The sequence below is a fragment of the Gossypium hirsutum genome, chromosome D06 (genome assembly GCF_007990345.1).
Source record: "Gossypium hirsutum isolate 1008001.06 chromosome D06, Gossypium_hirsutum_v2.1, whole genome shotgun sequence".
Lineage (NCBI taxonomy): Eukaryota > Viridiplantae > Streptophyta > Magnoliopsida > Malvales > Malvaceae > Gossypium > Gossypium hirsutum.
Genome location: NC_053442.1, coordinates 66,354,219 through 66,370,567, shown reverse-complemented (window position 1 = coordinate 66,370,567; position 16,349 = coordinate 66,354,219). Strand labels below are relative to the sequence as shown.

The 16,349-nt window shown below is 33.2% G+C and overlaps 3 protein-coding genes across 4 annotated transcripts; 1 reads left to right on the top strand and 2 right to left on the bottom strand.

Annotated features, from left to right (window-relative positions):
- Positions 1–153: 153 nt before the first annotated feature.
- Positions 154–2,867, bottom strand: LOC107963718 (thymidine kinase). The gene is made up of 4 exons (XM_016900165.2): positions 2,237–2,867; positions 1,031–1,175; positions 815–936; positions 154–566 (listed from the first exon to the last, which is right to left on the bottom strand). Exons 1-4 carry the CDS (start codon positions 2,404–2,406, stop codon positions 311–313), a joined length of 693 nt encoding a protein of 230 aa, XP_016755654.2. The 5' UTR covers positions 2,407–2,867; the 3' UTR covers positions 154–310.
- Positions 2,868–5,883: 3,016 nt separating this feature from the next.
- LOC107963717 (cytochrome b561 and DOMON domain-containing protein At5g47530) lies at positions 5,884–8,838 on the top strand. The gene is made up of 3 exons (XM_016900164.2): positions 5,884–6,631; positions 7,472–7,726; positions 8,374–8,838. Exons 1-3 carry the CDS (start codon positions 6,008–6,010, stop codon positions 8,707–8,709), a joined length of 1,215 nt encoding a protein of 404 aa, XP_016755653.1. The 5' UTR covers positions 5,884–6,007; the 3' UTR covers positions 8,710–8,838.
- Positions 8,839–10,730: 1,892 nt separating this feature from the next.
- Positions 10,731–13,279, bottom strand: LOC107963716 (uncharacterized). Of its 2 annotated transcripts, XM_016900163.2 has the most exons (6): positions 12,601–13,279; positions 12,058–12,169; positions 11,806–11,977; positions 11,547–11,734; positions 11,122–11,279; positions 10,731–11,024 (listed from the first exon to the last, which is right to left on the bottom strand). In XM_016900163.2, the coding sequence occupies exons 1-5, from the start codon at positions 13,122–13,124 to the stop codon at positions 11,154–11,156; spliced, it is 1,122 nt and encodes a 373-aa protein (XP_016755652.2). In that variant the 5' UTR covers positions 13,125–13,279; the 3' UTR covers positions 10,731–11,024; positions 11,122–11,153. The 2 variants fall into 2 exon arrangements, with proteins under 2 accessions (XP_016755652.2, XP_040952302.1); XM_041096368.1 differs by lacking the exon at positions 10,731–11,024 and having other exon boundaries at positions 11,120–11,279; positions 12,601–13,247.
- Positions 13,280–16,349: the final 3,070 nt, after the last annotated feature.

Genomic DNA, 16,349 nt, shown 5'->3' with positions numbered 1-16,349 from the left:
AATCAAAAAATAAATTTCATAGTTTTTAAAGTAAAAGCAGAATTTAGAATTAATCTTGAAAATCTCTTTGGAGGAAAGACAATGAAGGACTTAAAATTGAATTATACGACCGACCTAACCCATTCCCAAGGGAAACTGGTTCCTTCAAGTAGGTAAAGGACAAGAAATCACATTTTCATTACAGAGAAATAAAAATGTCATGAAAGCTACATTATGCAATTTTCCAAATTGCATTTACATCCACAATACATAGATTGTTACCAATTACCCTTTTTTTAAAGGGCCACATACACAAGGATAAACAAAAGAACTATGCGCAAGTCCCACATTGAAGCTTCTTTGATTCCAACACACTTCTTGCAGCTCCAATCACAACTTGCCCATCCACATAGTGCTGTCGGCATACCGGCATGTAAACTTCGGCTCCACCAATCAACTCCGTTTCTGTCTCATCGGTCTTCCTTAAGGTAAAGAAAGCTTGTTTTCCGCAAAGCTCACATCGAGCCGTTAACTTCGTCACGGAGTTAGCAAGGGGAATGATATTGAGCACCGATCCAAAGCTCCTTCTGCTTGCAAGAATTGGGTTTAAATCATAAGAGGATGGGTAAAAAAATACTACGTAAGCCCTTGTACTAAGAGTTAGATTTTGCCTTTTCTACTCAAAAAATGGACAAATTAACTCCAATATGTGTACGTGAACTATGTAGAGGGAGTAAATACAATTTGACACCTAGTACAATAGCCTCCATAGTATTTTTATCTAAGAGGGTGTTATATGAATGCATCTCGAAAACGTAAGCCGATAAAATAATACCTTAAATAGTCACCATCCAGCCCGGCTACTATCACGGTTTTGCAATCATGCTCCGCAGTTTCACAGCAGAAGTCATAAAGGTCTTCGAAGAATTGAGCTTCGTCGATTCCAATGACATCAAGCTGTTACAAGCACTGGGTCATTTATGAGTAAGTTCAACAATAAATACCCATATAGACCCGTAACACTCGTGAAGCTCGGGAGAAAGATGCAAACCTGATCATAAGCATCGGGGCCAATCTTTTGTCTGAATGATGATAAATTTGCTAATGCCCAACATGGTAGTTTCATGCCATCATGTGTCACAATTGAATCCAATCCATACCTTGTATCCTTGTTTGATTTTATTACAGCCACAGTTCTGCATAGCCAAATTTAAAGATAGACAGGTTAAACAAGACAAGAGTCTAACAAGAAAACCAAGTAGAGATCATTGTATCAGAAGCGCAAACGACAAGCCATGTGACCTCAACGTAAGTTTACTGAAGATAACTATCCAATGAATAAAACACGAACATTTACGAAGCAGGTACTTTTCAGCACATAGAATACAACCTACTGAAAGGTCACAAGGTCACCAAATTTATGTACATTTCTCAACTCACACAATGGCTTTGCTCGGTGTGAAGGACAGACAATCTGTTAGTAAAATGGTTAAGATTTGTTGAGGTGAGAGTCTCAGACCCTTAATGGAAGGTACTGTCCCTGTGGTGGGGTTTTGTCTCCTGTACACCGAGGAGAGTCAAAAGGGTTCAAAGAGTTTAGGGAGCACTTCATGCTAAACTCCATGAACCCGTTGGGCTCTCCTCAGAATTAGGAGAGAAAAGCTGAGGCTAAAACCGAGCATAGATGCCCCGTACACAATATCTCCACTGTTTAAGGGTCCAATCGGCTGCCCAACTGACAACATTTCAAAGACCTCTCTCTCAAGAGCCGACCCCCTAAACAAGATTCATAACGACTTCCCTACGTTGTAGCTTAACAATTACATTAACAAATTTTCCATCCTCGAGTCTATCGAGATATGAAGTTTTAGAAACTTCGACAGGCCCCTGTTTCTCAGCACAACATCAAAACAATGAGTACTACAATGGATTTTCGGATGCCTTTAAAACAGGGGCAAGTTTTATAACCCTTAATTTTGTACACACAACATCAACAACTTAAAATCTTCAGATATTGGTTGATAACACATCCAATTAACAACCATTTATGCAATGGATTATTCTCCCATTGAATATACAATGTTGCAAGAGAAGTGCATAAGCTGACAAGCCTGAAAGCTGGTTCATCACAGCAATTCTTTTTTATCTAAACCATTAACTTATGCAACATCTAAAACCAGTATTTAACCCAACTCTATGGAACAAACAAAACCGCGAAAGGAATATAAGGGTTTTTTTATTTTTTTGAACTTTGAACCTGCCATTGTTGCTTTCAGCTTGGATTCGGTGGAGAAGTGTGGTTGTCTTGCCAGCAAACATGGGTCCGACGATGACGTGGACCTCACCGCACGGCGAAGAAGATTGGGGTGTCTCTATATGCGATTGTCGAATCGGGATTGAAAAAATCGGGGGTCTTGGCGAAGGCATTGAAGGTTTTGCGTGGAGAAATTTAGGGTACGAAACATTGGGGGTTTTGAGGGTAAAGAGAAGAAGGCAAAAGGTTTGGTTTTGGGGAAATGAAGAGATAAGGGAGAAAAGGGAGGGGAAATTAGGGATTTCATGCTTGAAATAGAAGTGGGTAACATTGATTTTTGAGATATACTAAAAGTGGGGAAGATGGAGAGGCTCATCTCAAGGGCATTTGCATGTTGAAAGAGTGAAATTTGGCAAGTGGCGCTTCCAATGAATAATTCTAGGGTTTAAGAGAGAATTAGGGTTTTAGCGTTTAAGTGACATAGAATCTGATTCTCCGCCCTAACACTCCGCTTTACGTCAGCAGACTACCGCCGGCGAAGCCTAAAGTACCATTCAAAGGGTTTGGACCGGTTTATTAGGCCCATAAAAGTTATACTCTGGACCCGTTCAAAATCTAAGTTGGGTCAATGCTCGGTCCAACTTGCTTTCAAGTTTATTTTATTTTGAGATAAAGGTGAGATTTAGTTCTTGTACTTTTATAAAATATTTTATGTGGTACTTAAAATATTAATTTATGTATTATTTAATATTTTTATTTTTTATAAAATATTTAATGTAGTACTTGTACTTTGAAAATGTCCGATATGATATTTGAACTATCAATTTGTGTATTATTCGGTACCTGTGCTTTTATAAAATGTCAAATGTGGTAATTATAATTTGAAAATATTCAATCTGATATGAAAACTATCAATATATATTATTATGGTACCTAGAGTTAACACTTTTAATAAATGCTAAATCAAAAATTCAACATGGGCACTTTGATCCAATGTTTGTTCCTCTATCGATGTATACGAACCAGCCCCTTCGATCGATTCCAATGATGTCGCCTTATTTTCGTTCGGCGCAACATCCACATTACAAGCCATTTGGTACCAAATTCAAGCCATCCCCAAATCGTTTTTCGGGGTATTATTGCCTCGAGCTTCCTCCTTTTCATGTCGTATGAAATTTCGGTTGCCTGAGCCTTGCTACCGTTGTCGAATGAGAATGAATGAAACTCCCCGAATTCTTCGGTTGGCACTTTCTCTACAATGGCCAAAAAGTGTATTGGCACTTCTACACTTCCATTCACTGTCGGTTTAAGCTCCATGTTCGTGCTTAGCTCATCTGTCAGTTCTACTTTTACAGTTAGATTTGTTGCTATGTCACTTGGATTAGAGACCACTTCAACTATGTTTAATTCCTCCTCATGGTCTTCAGTTACAAGCTCAGGTTGAATCTCACCGTAATTCTCATCATGGTCATCGGTTCTCTTGATCCAAAATGTGAGCGTTAGACATGTCTATGAGAAATATTTACCTCATGGAATGCAAATGAATAGAAATGCTAAGACTCCTAGCAAATGCATGACATGATATGATATGTTGTAATAATTATTTATGTTTTTTTTATAGATTTTTTGTTTTCTTTAAGAAAAATCGTTAAAGTGTCATACATCCATAATATATAAACTTCTCAACATATTCGATAAATTTTGAGGTCGAAGTTTTATCTCTTGACTCCATCAAGAACCGCGTGAAGTTTACGAAATGAAAACACGTCGTCAAATTGGACTGTGTGTGTGGTACACAATCACCTAGCAAAAATAAAATGAAATTTTACCACCAGTAAAGTTTAAATCCCGAACTCTAAATAGTAAACTTCTATGGGAAGAATGGAATCGTTGACCTAAGCACCCATTCAAGCAAACCAAAGATTATAAAAAATTAAAAAAAATTACAAGGGTGGTTGAAGGGTTACAATCAATGGACGTTGGGGTGTACAAGGTTGCTACGAAAAGCCATTCAACTCATCTCATTAGGTCAAAAGCACAAACACCCAACACCAATGCAAATATATGCAATGAATCATCAAATTTTGGTCACCTCTTTTTTAGTAAACAACAAATGGACCCCTTAGACTGTTTGTGTTAGTCACAATCTCATCAACTTCCAAATCTAGTTTCTTTTAGTTTAATTACAAGCATTAAGAGTTGAGGTAAAGTTGATGGGTTTCTTCACGTTTTGGAAATCCAAGCAACTACGAATGATTCATGCATGGTGGGTGTTTAAACAATGGTAGGTGAAATTCCTGCATCTTTTGAGAGACGACAATAAAATTGCAGATTGTACTGTAAAGGAGGCAAAGGGCGTTCTTGGACTTCTACGCGTTTTCGTGGATCCTCCTACGGAAATTTCTGGAAGAGGATATCCGTATTTTAAACGGGCTTAAACTATTTTTCAAATTCTCTCAAATTTTAAACAGATTTTTAAATTTATACGAGTAACCGGACTCATGAATAGTTGTAATAGGTCCTAAAGAGGAATTATCACGTAGTGTCAAGTTTTGTGGTTTAACTACTGAATTCTGAATTGGTTTAACAAAGAGATTGAATGAAATAAGAGAAAAGGTTGGGGTGTTGGAGTGGGTGTCCCACTCGACCTACGTTGACCGAAGTAGCTGGCTGATGGCATGGCCATGTGGTGCCACGATGTGGTGGTGCAGGTGAGCCGGTGAGGTTTGGTTAGGGTCGTTTTGACACCCAACCCAAAAAAGCATCTCTAGAACCTTAGAATACCTAACCCACCGCCAACAAAAAGCCTGCAAAATGCTTTTGACTCGTTTTAGATACAGTCCAAATGTTTCAACATACCTTTTCCCTTTAACCATTAATTAAACCCTCCACCCACCTACTTTGGGTTTTAATAATAAAAGTATTAGGCACTAAAATATGATTGGATTTTAACTCGACTAACATTGATATTATTGTCAGCATAGAAAGACGTGAGTTCGAGTGAATTAAAGTATATTATTCTCCTATTTAAAGGTTGATACATATATAAAAAAAATAAACATATTACATTTATTTGCATATTGGATTAATATAATTGTTTCTGTACGTGATATCTAATGTAAAATAGTGTTAATTCAATAATGTTGTTATTAATTTTTTAAAATCGAATCAAATCAAAATTTCTTGTATAAAATCGCACAAAATTAAAATTCATGTATAGTTTTTATATTTATCCCTAAAATAAAATAACATTTAGTTTTTGAATTTGACATTTTTTTGGTCCATGTTAGTCTCAAAACTTGATAGCTTTTCTCAATTTGGTCCCTAAATTTAGATTCTATTAACGTGTGATACTACGACACTTTGAGATTGTATCGCGTTTCTTTGTATATATAATTGTAATTTTAGTTTTTATATCATCTTTAAAATTTTTAAGTGACGATATGACACTTTAATAAAGTGTCACGTCTTCACACCTAAAAAAAATCCAAATTTAGGGACTAAATTAAAAAATTTTACTAAATTTAAGGACTAATTATTAGTTTATCCCAAAACATATAATTGTTGTTGGAAGTTTGGTAAGAGTGAAAACAGATGTTCCAAGGAAACTAGAACCCAATATATATATAATTTCTCGTTCATTCATGTTCATCGACCGACATACCCTCCCTCTTATATTAACACCCCCCATTCCTGTTGGAGAAACACCATTAACACAAAGAAAAGACTTTCACATCATATATCAGAACCAAAATATTTCCCCATTGTATCACCATGCGAGGACGACGACTAACCCTAAAGCTCACTTTATCACTTTCTCTCATTACATGCTTCCTTTTATCATCATCCTACGGCCAAAACTGTGCCAAGCATTCATTTCCCAACAATCGTGTCTTCAAAACATGTTCTGATCTTCCTGTTTTGAACTCATTTCTTCATTTCAACTATGATACTTCATCAAGCAAGCTCGAAATAGCATACAGGCATAGTGGAATCGGATCATCTAGATGGGTTGCATGGGCTATAAACCCGACATCAACAGGTATGGTCGGGTCACAAGCACTTGTTGCTTATCAACAAACAAATGGTACTATGAGGGTTTATACATCGCCTATTACACAGTACCAAACACAGTTGCAAGAAGGTGAGTTGAGCTTCAATGTGTCTGATCTGTCTGCAAGTTATGAAAACGATGAGATTATTATATTTGCGACTTTGGGTCTTTCGAACAATGGTACCATGTTGAATCAAGTTTGGCAAGAAGGGGGCCTTAATGGAAATATCCCACAAATGCATGTTACTTCCGGTGCTAATGTTCAATCCATGGGTACTTTGAATTTGGTTTCTGGTGAGGCTGGAACAAGTAATGGTGGTGGTTCAAAGCTTAAAAAGAGAAACGTAAGTGAATGGCTTTGATTTTTTTCTCAATTTTAGTCATCAACATTTATATCTTTTATCAATTTAGTCTTTAACTTATATCTTTTATCAATTTAGTCTTTAATTTTTTGAGCTAAATTTCACCTCAACTTTTTAAAAGGAGTTGAATTGTTGTTTTCTAACAAAAATACCGGCTAAAACTTTAAAATTTTAAGTGTAAACTACATTAGTAGTCACCTCTTTCTTTCTTTTTTTTATTGATCATCCAAACTATTAAAAATTACAAAATGGTCACTCCACTATCTAATTTTATTTTTTTATCGCATAGCAATATTATATCTTTAGGTGTTTTCATTTTTATGTTAGCCCGTTGGTGATTTAAAAAGGACAAAATTGAATAGTTAGATGACTATTTTGTAACTTTTCATAGTTGGGTAACCTATATTGTAGTTTACCCAAATTTTAAATATAGTAGCCCACATAACCATTCACATTTACTTCATGCTATGTTTTATAAAAAAATTATGAGCTTTTTATAACTTTTTTTTTAATTTTGAATTTTTTTTATTTTTATAATTTATAATTTATTTTTTTGACATAACACATAAGATCATTTGTGTCATGTCAGCACGATATATAAGTGGACTGCCACATAATTGTCATACCAACCTTATTAAAAATTAATATTTTAGTCTATATTTATTTTAAAAAATATTATTCGAATATTTCTTTTTTATAAATGAAGGTTAAAATTAACTAAAATAATAAAAAAGTCAAATTAATAAAAAAAATTGTAAATATTGAGAACTCCATCTGATATATGCCTTTTTTCAAATTGTAAACATGATCAAAATATTACAGATACATGGAGTGTTGAACACAGTGAGTTGGGGTATATTGATGCCTATGGGTGCTATAATAGCAAGGTACTTGAAGGTATTCAAATCTGCTGATCCAGCTTGGTTTTATCTCCATGTTTTGTGTCAATTCTCGGCTTACGTCGTTGGGGTTGCTGGTTGGGGTACTGGACTTAAACTCGGTAGCGAATCCGTTGGTATTCAATTTGATGCTCATAGAACCATTGGGATTATCCTTTTCAGCCTCGGAACACTTCAGGTAAACACATATATATAGTGGTGAGCAAAACTTAATTCGATTTGAAAAAATTAATTTTTTTGATGAATTTCGAGTTAGTTGAATCTAGTTATTCGAATCAACTCGCATAAGTAATTCGGTTTTTCTAGTTTGAGTTGAGGTGAATTCTACCACTTGAATAATTCGAATAACTCTAATAACAAATTGATGTAAATACCCTTGGATAACAATTTTGAAAATGTGCAAATTAGTCCTTCTCAAAAAAATATTTATAAAATATTGTTCTCCAAAATTTATAATATTTATAAACTCAAAAAAATAAATTTATTAAAAAAATTAAATATATATGCTAGCAAGATTTCAATATATCCAATTTAATTTTGCTTAAATTTAACTCAAACAAATTTATTCGACTTGACTCAACTTGAAATTTTTTTTAGTCTAGTTATGATGATAAAATTGGACTTGTCAATACAATTAAGTCGAAATTTTTTCACAATTTGACTCGATTCGATTGAATGTTGACCCTTACTCTTAATCTATTGCTTGACCCTCCAAATGGAGATTTGCTATTTTAGTTTCCTATAAAAATGATTAATTTATGATAAAATTATACTTTAGTCCTCTAAAAATAATTTTTTTTAATTCACTCCTGATAATTTTTTTAGGTATTTGCATTGCTTGTAAGGCCAAAACCAGAGCATAAATACAGATTGTACTGGAATATATATCATCATTTGGTGGGATACACAGTGATAATCCTCAGTGTGGTCAACATATTCAAAGGATTCGACATATTGGAACCTGAGAAGAAATGGAAGCATGCTTACATTGGTGTCATCGTGGCTTTGGCATCTACTGCTGTCTTGTTGGAAGCTTACACATGGTTCGTCGCAATGAGGAGGAAAAGGTCGGAAAGTGAAGGGAAACTGCCGTATGGCGGCGTTAATGGTGGTGAAGGAAATGGGGTGTACGGCCATGGTGTTAGGACACAGCAGGCATGATGTTGGACCCTCTGCTGTTAGTGTTATTATTTATGTATGTATGAGATTTTCAGAGAGAATTTAGAAGTAGGGACTTATTATTCTTTTGATACTCTTGTAATAGTTTAATTTCTATTTTATTCTACATTACCTCTTTAGATCCTCTCAGTTTCGAGTTTGAGCAAATCGGTCCCTCTCAAGAGTAATTTAACCTCTGTTAATTTGGGAAATGAACTACATAATATTAATTGGTGTAATAATAAATTTGACCCTCAACTTTTACATATTTTTATTAATTTAATCTTGATTCTAACAAATTAAACTAATTTAGCTGTCAATGTTTATATAAAAATAATTTAAACTTTAGAAAATATATATAATGTATAAAGTTGCCAAATCATATTGTGCCATATGTGTTAAATATATTTTATTTAATTTTTTCTTTCTTTTATTTTTTTATTATTTAAAAATAAATAAATTTAATTAATTAATTAGCCTTTTCAATTTTATTTCTTTCTTTTTAATCTTTCTTCTTTTCTCCTCCTCCTCCTAGCTTTATCACAATCACCAATGTCAAACTCCATTTAGGCCGTTGTCGATCCACCCAGTGTCGTTCACACACCTCCACCAAATGATAAAATAGCGTGGTGGAGGCGTGTGAATGACGTTGGGTTGGAGCTTGAGTGGCGATGGCAGTGGCTGCTTGAATGGAGTTCCGCTGTGATAATGGTGAATGACGATGGTGATGAAGCTAGGAGAAGAATAAGAAGAAGAAAGATTAAAAATAAAGAAATAAAATTGAAAAGGTTAACTAATTATTTAAATTTATTTAATTTTTTAATTAATAAAAATTAAAAGAAAATAAAATAGAATTTAAATTAAATATTTTTTATTACACATGGCACAATATGATTGGTCTTTTAATACGTCATAGATATTTTATGGAGTTTAAATTAATTTTATATATTCTTTTTAATTTTCTTAGATTTTCTATAATTTTTTTTCAAATCAGGATTAATTTGACAACATGTGTAAATATTGAGAGCTAAATTAGTTTAATTTGCTAGAATCAAGACTAAATTAACAAAATATGTAAATACGAAAGCCAAATTTGTTATTATATCAATCAATATTATGTAAAATGGATCAAAAATAGTAATGTTGTTATTAATTGTCCTTAATCACTAATTTTTAAAATTGACAAGAACTAAATTGCTTTATTTTTTTTTTCAAAAGGGCCAATTTGCTTAAACTCAAAATTGAGAGAACGGATTAAAAAAAAAAACAAAACCTTAGCCACTTGGTGACTTCAACAAAAAATTGTAAATAATTTAGTGACCTATATGAAAACTTTTAAATAATTAAATGATTATTTTATAATTTTTTAAAGTTAAGTAACAAAAACATAAATTTACTAATAACTCAGTGACTATAGATATAGTTTACCCTAAACAAAATTATTCAAACTAAACTCGAATAATTCAAGTTTATTTTGAGCCAAAATCAAGCTTAAAGATTACATTTGATTACTCCATTAGAACTAACGAAGTTTAAAATTTAAGAGGATTTAAATAAAAATATTAAACTCGATAAATTTACCATCCAAAGGTAAAGTGACCCTAACTTCCTTAAAATGAAAAATTATTATTTTTAAAGCCCAAATATTATATAAAATTTTAAGTTATTATATAGCAAAAAAAAATGATAGAATTTTAATTTAATTCTTTTGAAAATCATAAAAATATAAGTTAATACAATGGTACCATTGCATTTTAACTCTCATAAAATATACAAATTAATATCAGCTCCACTAAAAAAATTTCTGACTTCACCCCTACAATCCAACCCTTTTTGATAGTTTTCTAATATTTATATTATAGTCCTTGCCTATATTGAGAGCTGATGAAATATCCTGCATATATAGTCTTTGCCTAAATTGGTGAACTTGCAGCCACCAAAAAGAAAAACACAAAGCAAGTTGAATTTAGAGCCAACACTTAGAAACTATGTAACTGGATGCATATACAGAATAGTCATTGTAATAAGTTAAACCAGCTTGTATTTCCATTTCAACTTCAGTTTAGTTTTGAGGTTAGCATCGGAAAAGACGGTCCTATGACAAAATAAACAAGTACACCTAGATGGTTCCGGGGCTAACGGCATAACTACAAAATATCCTTGCCATCATAAGCCCCATCCTACATTTTCATTTCGACCATACACAAGCAAACTAGCTTTAAAGCTTTCGAATCTAAAGAACTCGAATGCACAAAAAGAACCTACATAACAAAAGAACCGCGTACTAAAGAGAAAAGGGTCGTCACTATTTGTTCTACCTGCGAGAAACAAGTTCGGGAATTAATGGCAGAACGATATTAAAAGGGCTTGCATCGCATTCTATGATAATGAACTTATTCGAGTGTTGATACTAACCAGTTAATACTAGCAGACATATATCAGAGATCTTAAGACTGCTTAAATAAATGATGTCGTAGTAGCGTCTCCCGTACGCCCATCACCGATATGCTTTCGCATCCAAGAAGTTCACGAAGATTGGCATCACACAGTACCACCATTGAATTCGACGGATCCTATAAATATGCAGTTGAAACATGAGATGAAAAAAAATCAATCTCGGGTAGAAGTACAGTCAGTTTTTAACGGATGAGAAGTTTTAACAAAAAGGACCAGTTTGCTTTTTGATCTAACATATCGGGACTAACTGGCCCATTTTTTGAGTAAAAGGGGGCAAAATGCAACCTGACCCCTAATATAGGATCTTCCATGGGAATTTTACCCTCAATCACGGCCACGATAACTAATCAAGAGATGCACAAACTTAAGTACAAGCCACATACCTCCAAACGATTAACCTTTATGTACTCCCAAACACGATTTTCTGCCTCGGTTGCTAGCATTTCTCTTCCTCCAGTACCCAAAAACTTGGCAAGCGCCTCGGATATTATTACAGGTTTGGGCCCTGGTTCAACACCTTCAGTGGTGGACTCGACTTTTACCTTCCCTTTTCTAGTTTGACTCGATTCCTCTGCAAATATTAGCAAAATTATTAACCGACTCGTCATAGAACAAAAACATATTGCAGATATCGAAACATACTTGAAGGATCGAGGGGGGTAATATGTTTTGCCAGCAGCTTGTTCATCTTGAACATATCAGTGCAGTCAGTCTCAAACACCACACGTAAGGCATCATCGCAAATGATCTTTCTCTTGTTACTCGGATCTTGCAGGCTGTTTTTCCTTATATATGCCCATAGCTGCTTGACAATCTAAATCAAACAGATGCATGTAAGAATAGCAACATTCAGAAATTAAAACTAAATACAGTAATAAATTTGGAGAAATCAACCTCAGTCCTCGGCAAAGCTGGCTCGCCGACAATGGCTTGAAGTGCCGGTGAAACACTACACACTTTGTTCAAACCCCCTGATCCACCTCTTCTTTTAGGTCCAACCGGAGCACTGCGATAACAATATCGAAAAGAAAGACGAATACGTTAGCTACCGATTAAGCTTAATCGACATTCCTGAAGAAACATAACCAACAACAAACCAGGATATTCAGCTAATATAAACCCTAATGTGCACCAAATCAGTACTATGAACGGGTAAAATTGGTAAAAATATTTTGGAATTTTCTCATTACCTTCATGGTAATATAAACCCTAAATCCCTAAAAAGGGGGAGATTACACTAACGATCCTAAACTCTTGAGAAGGAAAACCCAAATTCAGTAGCACAAAACTTACAAAAAAAGGCTAACCTTTTTGTAAAAACAAAACAAAACCCCCAAAATCCTAATTAATAGACCCTAAAAAATCAATCTATTTTTTACATAACCCCACACGCAAAACCGAAAAATAGGACGAAGCATTGAGAAAAAGGCGGTAAACCTTTCTTTAGGGACTTCAGTAGTGGCAATGCTAGCGGCATTTTGAGTGAAAACTTCGGCTTTGGAGGCAACCGGCTGGGGCTGCTGAAGCTGTTGAGGTTGCTGCTGCTGGTGATGGTGCTGGCGGTGATGGGGGTGGTGCCGCTGCAATTGTGGCTGAAGCTGCGGCGGTGGTTGAGCTGTGAGAGGAGGATGTGGTTGACGGAAGTTGAGTTCATGAGAAGGAAATTGTGAGTGATGTTGAAGGGCAAAATGGGGAGGAAATTGGGGATGATGATGATGGGAAGTGAATTGAGGGTGTTGTTGGAGGTTAAAATGGTCCTTTGGAGGTGGCTGAGCTTGGGTTTGTGGTGGACTGAGGAGGAGGTTGATCTGGTCCCTAATAAAACCAGCTTTATGAGAAAGGTCAAGACCTAACTTGGTTTCAAGCTGTTGAACGACGCCGTTTAAGTTGGTGGCGACGCTAGGGTCCGATTGCCGGAGTAAGTTCTCCACACCTCTTGCTATTTCTTGGTCCGACACCATGGTTTTCTTTCATATAATGACAACCTTTTTAACTGCGACCAAACCAACCAAAAAAAAAACAAGACAAACAAACGTTTCTCTCTTCTCTGTTTGTCTCTATCTCTCTCCAGCTGCTCTGTCTTTCTCTATTCTCTCTCTCTTTATATTTATTAAAATGACCAAAATCTCCCTCTTTCTCTACTTTTTGTTTAAATTTATACGAAAAGACGCTCCTGCCCTTCATGATAGACGCTTTGAAGTGTTAAGACGGGTAAATTACATTCAATGCCATTGAACTATTAATAAGTTTACATTTTGGTCACTTAACTTTAAAAGGTTATAAAATAGTTATTAAATTATTTGAATGTCTTCATTTAAGTCGTTAGATTGTTAAGTATTTTTTAAAGTCTAGCTGGAAATCTTCGAGCCACGATTCAACGATCAATACAATAGAATAGTACCCATCGATGAGTGGAAGAATATACTTTAGATCCAAGTTGATCTGATGGTTGGTGTTAGAGATCGGAGAAGAAATATATTCGAATTTTGGTTCATAGATTCATAACGTTAAAAGTTGTTTCATGAAAAAAAACTAAATTGTAAAAGAGAATGGGAAGTTTACCCTTTCGATTGGAGAAGGCCATATAATGGTAATTTTAATAATCCAGTGATTTAAATGATAAATTTTAAATAATTTAGTGGAAATTTTGTAACTTTTTGAAGTTAAATGACTAAAATATAAAGTTTTAAATAGTTCAATTACATTAGACGCAATTTACCCTTATTTTAAATGTACGAAGTGATTCTAGTATTTGCACATTTTGAAATTAATTTCTTGATTTTTTTAATAATTAAACTTAAATCGACAAATTATTAAAAGATTTTCATAAACTTGAATTAATGATATTCTAAAATAAATTTTTACTCGTATGGTTAATTGAAAACTAGGCGAAAGCTATATGATTGAGTCTTAGTTCGATTAGTATAAATATTATTGCCAATGCAGGAGAAATTGAGTTCGAGTGTATTAATGCACATTATCCCTTATTTATGGGTTAAAGATGGACTATGAGTGATTTTAGGTATCGTGTCCAAAATAACTGATATGACTATAACTTATAACGAGATCATTAAAAAAATGTACCTAATTTTTAAATTAAAATTGTCATCATGGGGGAAAAAATTTCTAAAAACTATTTTATTATTTTAAAATTTAAATCATATGTAAAAAAGCGAGACATTATTTTATTGCATAAAAAACAAATATAAAGTCAACTCATAACACCAATCCAGTTAACTATTTATGATCAATATAGATGAAACTGTTAATTTTACCATATTTCTCGAATTATAACTCGAATTTTAAATTGGTTTGCAAAATTTAAAATATTCTAGTTGAGGTTTCATAATATCAGTACTGTGTCGACCATGTTCTTCCTTCAACCTCACCATTAGCTTGAGCTTTAAAATACAACTCAAATTTGGTATGAAGCATATTTAAATTACGAGTCAAATTGCAAACACATATGTATCTATCGCATGAATATCTCGGATTTGAGTTGTCAAGGAAAAAAAAAAGAACGACGTATTCTTAAATTTTAATGGTTAATCTTTTTACTTTAACATGTCAGACTAAAGTTATCCATACGATAGGTATACTCGTGTTCACAAATACATTTTTTAAATGTTACACGAGTGATTTAAAGCGGCATTCATTTAATATAATTAAATATCTAATTGATACGATATTAATACTTTAAAATTAAATTATAATATTTTTTGAAGTTGAATAATTAATTAAGTTTTCTATAATTAACCCTAAATTATAATATCACCATATTAAAACACATATATGAATATTTTAAAATTTGGCTAAATAAGCTAAATATATCAGTCTTTTTAATTTGTCAGATAGGCCTTTTTTTTTCAAGAGTTAGAGAAATAGGTCAAATTTAGAGATAGTGTGTGAAAAGTTCGTCCAACTGCTATTATTTTCCGACAATTACAAAGAAAATGTGTCCTGTGGACGTATTAAAAAAAAAAGCAGCCTATTTTACCAATTAACTTTTTTCCGATATATTAGGCTAATTTAACCTTAAAATTTATTATATAATAGAATTATTAATGAATTATACAATTCATATTCTTTATAAATAGAAAATACAAATATATTAAATTTATTTGAGAGAAAGGTTGCTGTTGGGGGTAGAATTGTACTTACACAATGGTGCTTCCTTCCTTTTTATGTTTCCCCCGCTTTAAACTGAGTTAGAATGACAAGACTGACCTTCTTGTATTTTGTTTCTATAAGAGCAAAGGCCAAGGTGGAGTAAGGGGTAGGAATGTAACTTCGAGTAGCGTTGCAGGTAGGTATCTAATTTTTGAAATTAAAGGGAAAAAAAAGTTAAGGGAAAAGGATAAACATGAAAAATCATTTTCAAAATATTTTTGAATTTAAATTAAACTGTCTTGTCCTTAGGGACAGAACAGGCTTTAAATTCTAGATACCTTTTTCTATTATTATTATTATTATTATTATTAAATTAGATTCTTTATCCGAAGGTTAAATTAAACCTAAAGTCACTAAACTATTTATAATTTTATATTTTAGTCACTTTAACTTCAAAAGGTTACACAATGATGGTTGAATTATACGAAAATTTTTATATAAATTATTAGGCTACTAAAATCATTATTGTATGACATTTTCTATTCCCGTCGCCTATAGATGATAAAATACTACACAGATTTTTGTACTATAATATATAAAAAATTAAATGATGGTAATAACTGGATCAAAATTCAAAAATTAAAATAATAACTAAGTTCTTAAAAAATAAAAAGGTTTTTTGGTTTTTAAACTTGGCAACTGGGTTCACTTTGGTAATTGTGCATTTTTTTTTCACTTTAGCACTTGAACATGATAATTAGGTCCATTTATATCCCTGAACTTGAAAATTATAAAAGTTTAATTACGTGACACCCTGAGATTATGTCAAATCATTACTTAAAGATTTAAAAGTTTATATAAATTTTTAGGTGTTGATGCGGCACGATCTGAAAGTATCACGTCCAATGTTTTAATAATTATCGGTCTTATTCTAGTAACACTGGTCACATCATCAAAATGTTGACAAAATCCAAGTCTGGGGACCAAAATGAATTTAATTTCCAAATTTAAAGACCAAAGTAGACCAAAAAATTTTAGGTACCAAAGTGCATCTAGTTGCGAACTTTAGGGCTAAA

What these genes read in the sequence shown, in the direction of transcription:
- LOC107963718 (XM_016900165.2), bottom strand. Translation starts at nt 2,406, where the DNA reads ATGCCTTCGCCAAGACCCCCGATTTTTTCAATCCCGATTCGACAATCG. An exon ending in GCCCCGATGCTTATGATCAG is followed by an intron (nt 937 to 1,030) that starts GTTTGCATCTTT and finishes TGCTTGTAACAG; the next exon opens with CTTGATGTCATTGGAATCGA. An exon ending in CTGGATGGTGACTATTTAAG is followed by an intron (nt 567 to 814) that starts GTATTATTTTAT and finishes TCTTGCAAGCAG; the next exon opens with AAGGAGCTTTGGATCGGTGC.
- LOC107963717 (XM_016900164.2), top strand. Translation starts at nt 6,008, where the DNA reads ATGCGAGGACGACGACTAACCCTAAAGCTCACTTTATCACTTTCTCTC. An exon ending in CAAAGCTTAAAAAGAGAAAC is followed by an intron (nt 6,632 to 7,471) that starts GTAAGTGAATGG and finishes AAAATATTACAG; the next exon opens with ATACATGGAGTGTTGAACAC. An exon ending in TCAGCCTCGGAACACTTCAG is followed by an intron (nt 7,727 to 8,373) that starts GTAAACACATAT and finishes TAATTTTTTTAG; the next exon opens with GTATTTGCATTGCTTGTAAG.
- LOC107963716 (XM_016900163.2), bottom strand. Translation starts at nt 13,124, where the DNA reads ATGGTGTCGGACCAAGAAATAGCAAGAGGTGTGGAGAACTTACTCCGG. An exon ending in ACTGAAGTCCCTAAAGAAAG is followed by an intron (nt 12,170 to 12,600) that starts GTTTACCGCCTT and finishes TTGTTATCGCAG; the next exon opens with TGCTCCGGTTGGACCTAAAA. An exon ending in TACCCCCCTCGATCCTTCAA is followed by an intron (nt 11,735 to 11,805) that starts GTATGTTTCGAT and finishes TAATATTTGCAG; the next exon opens with AGGAATCGAGTCAAACTAGA.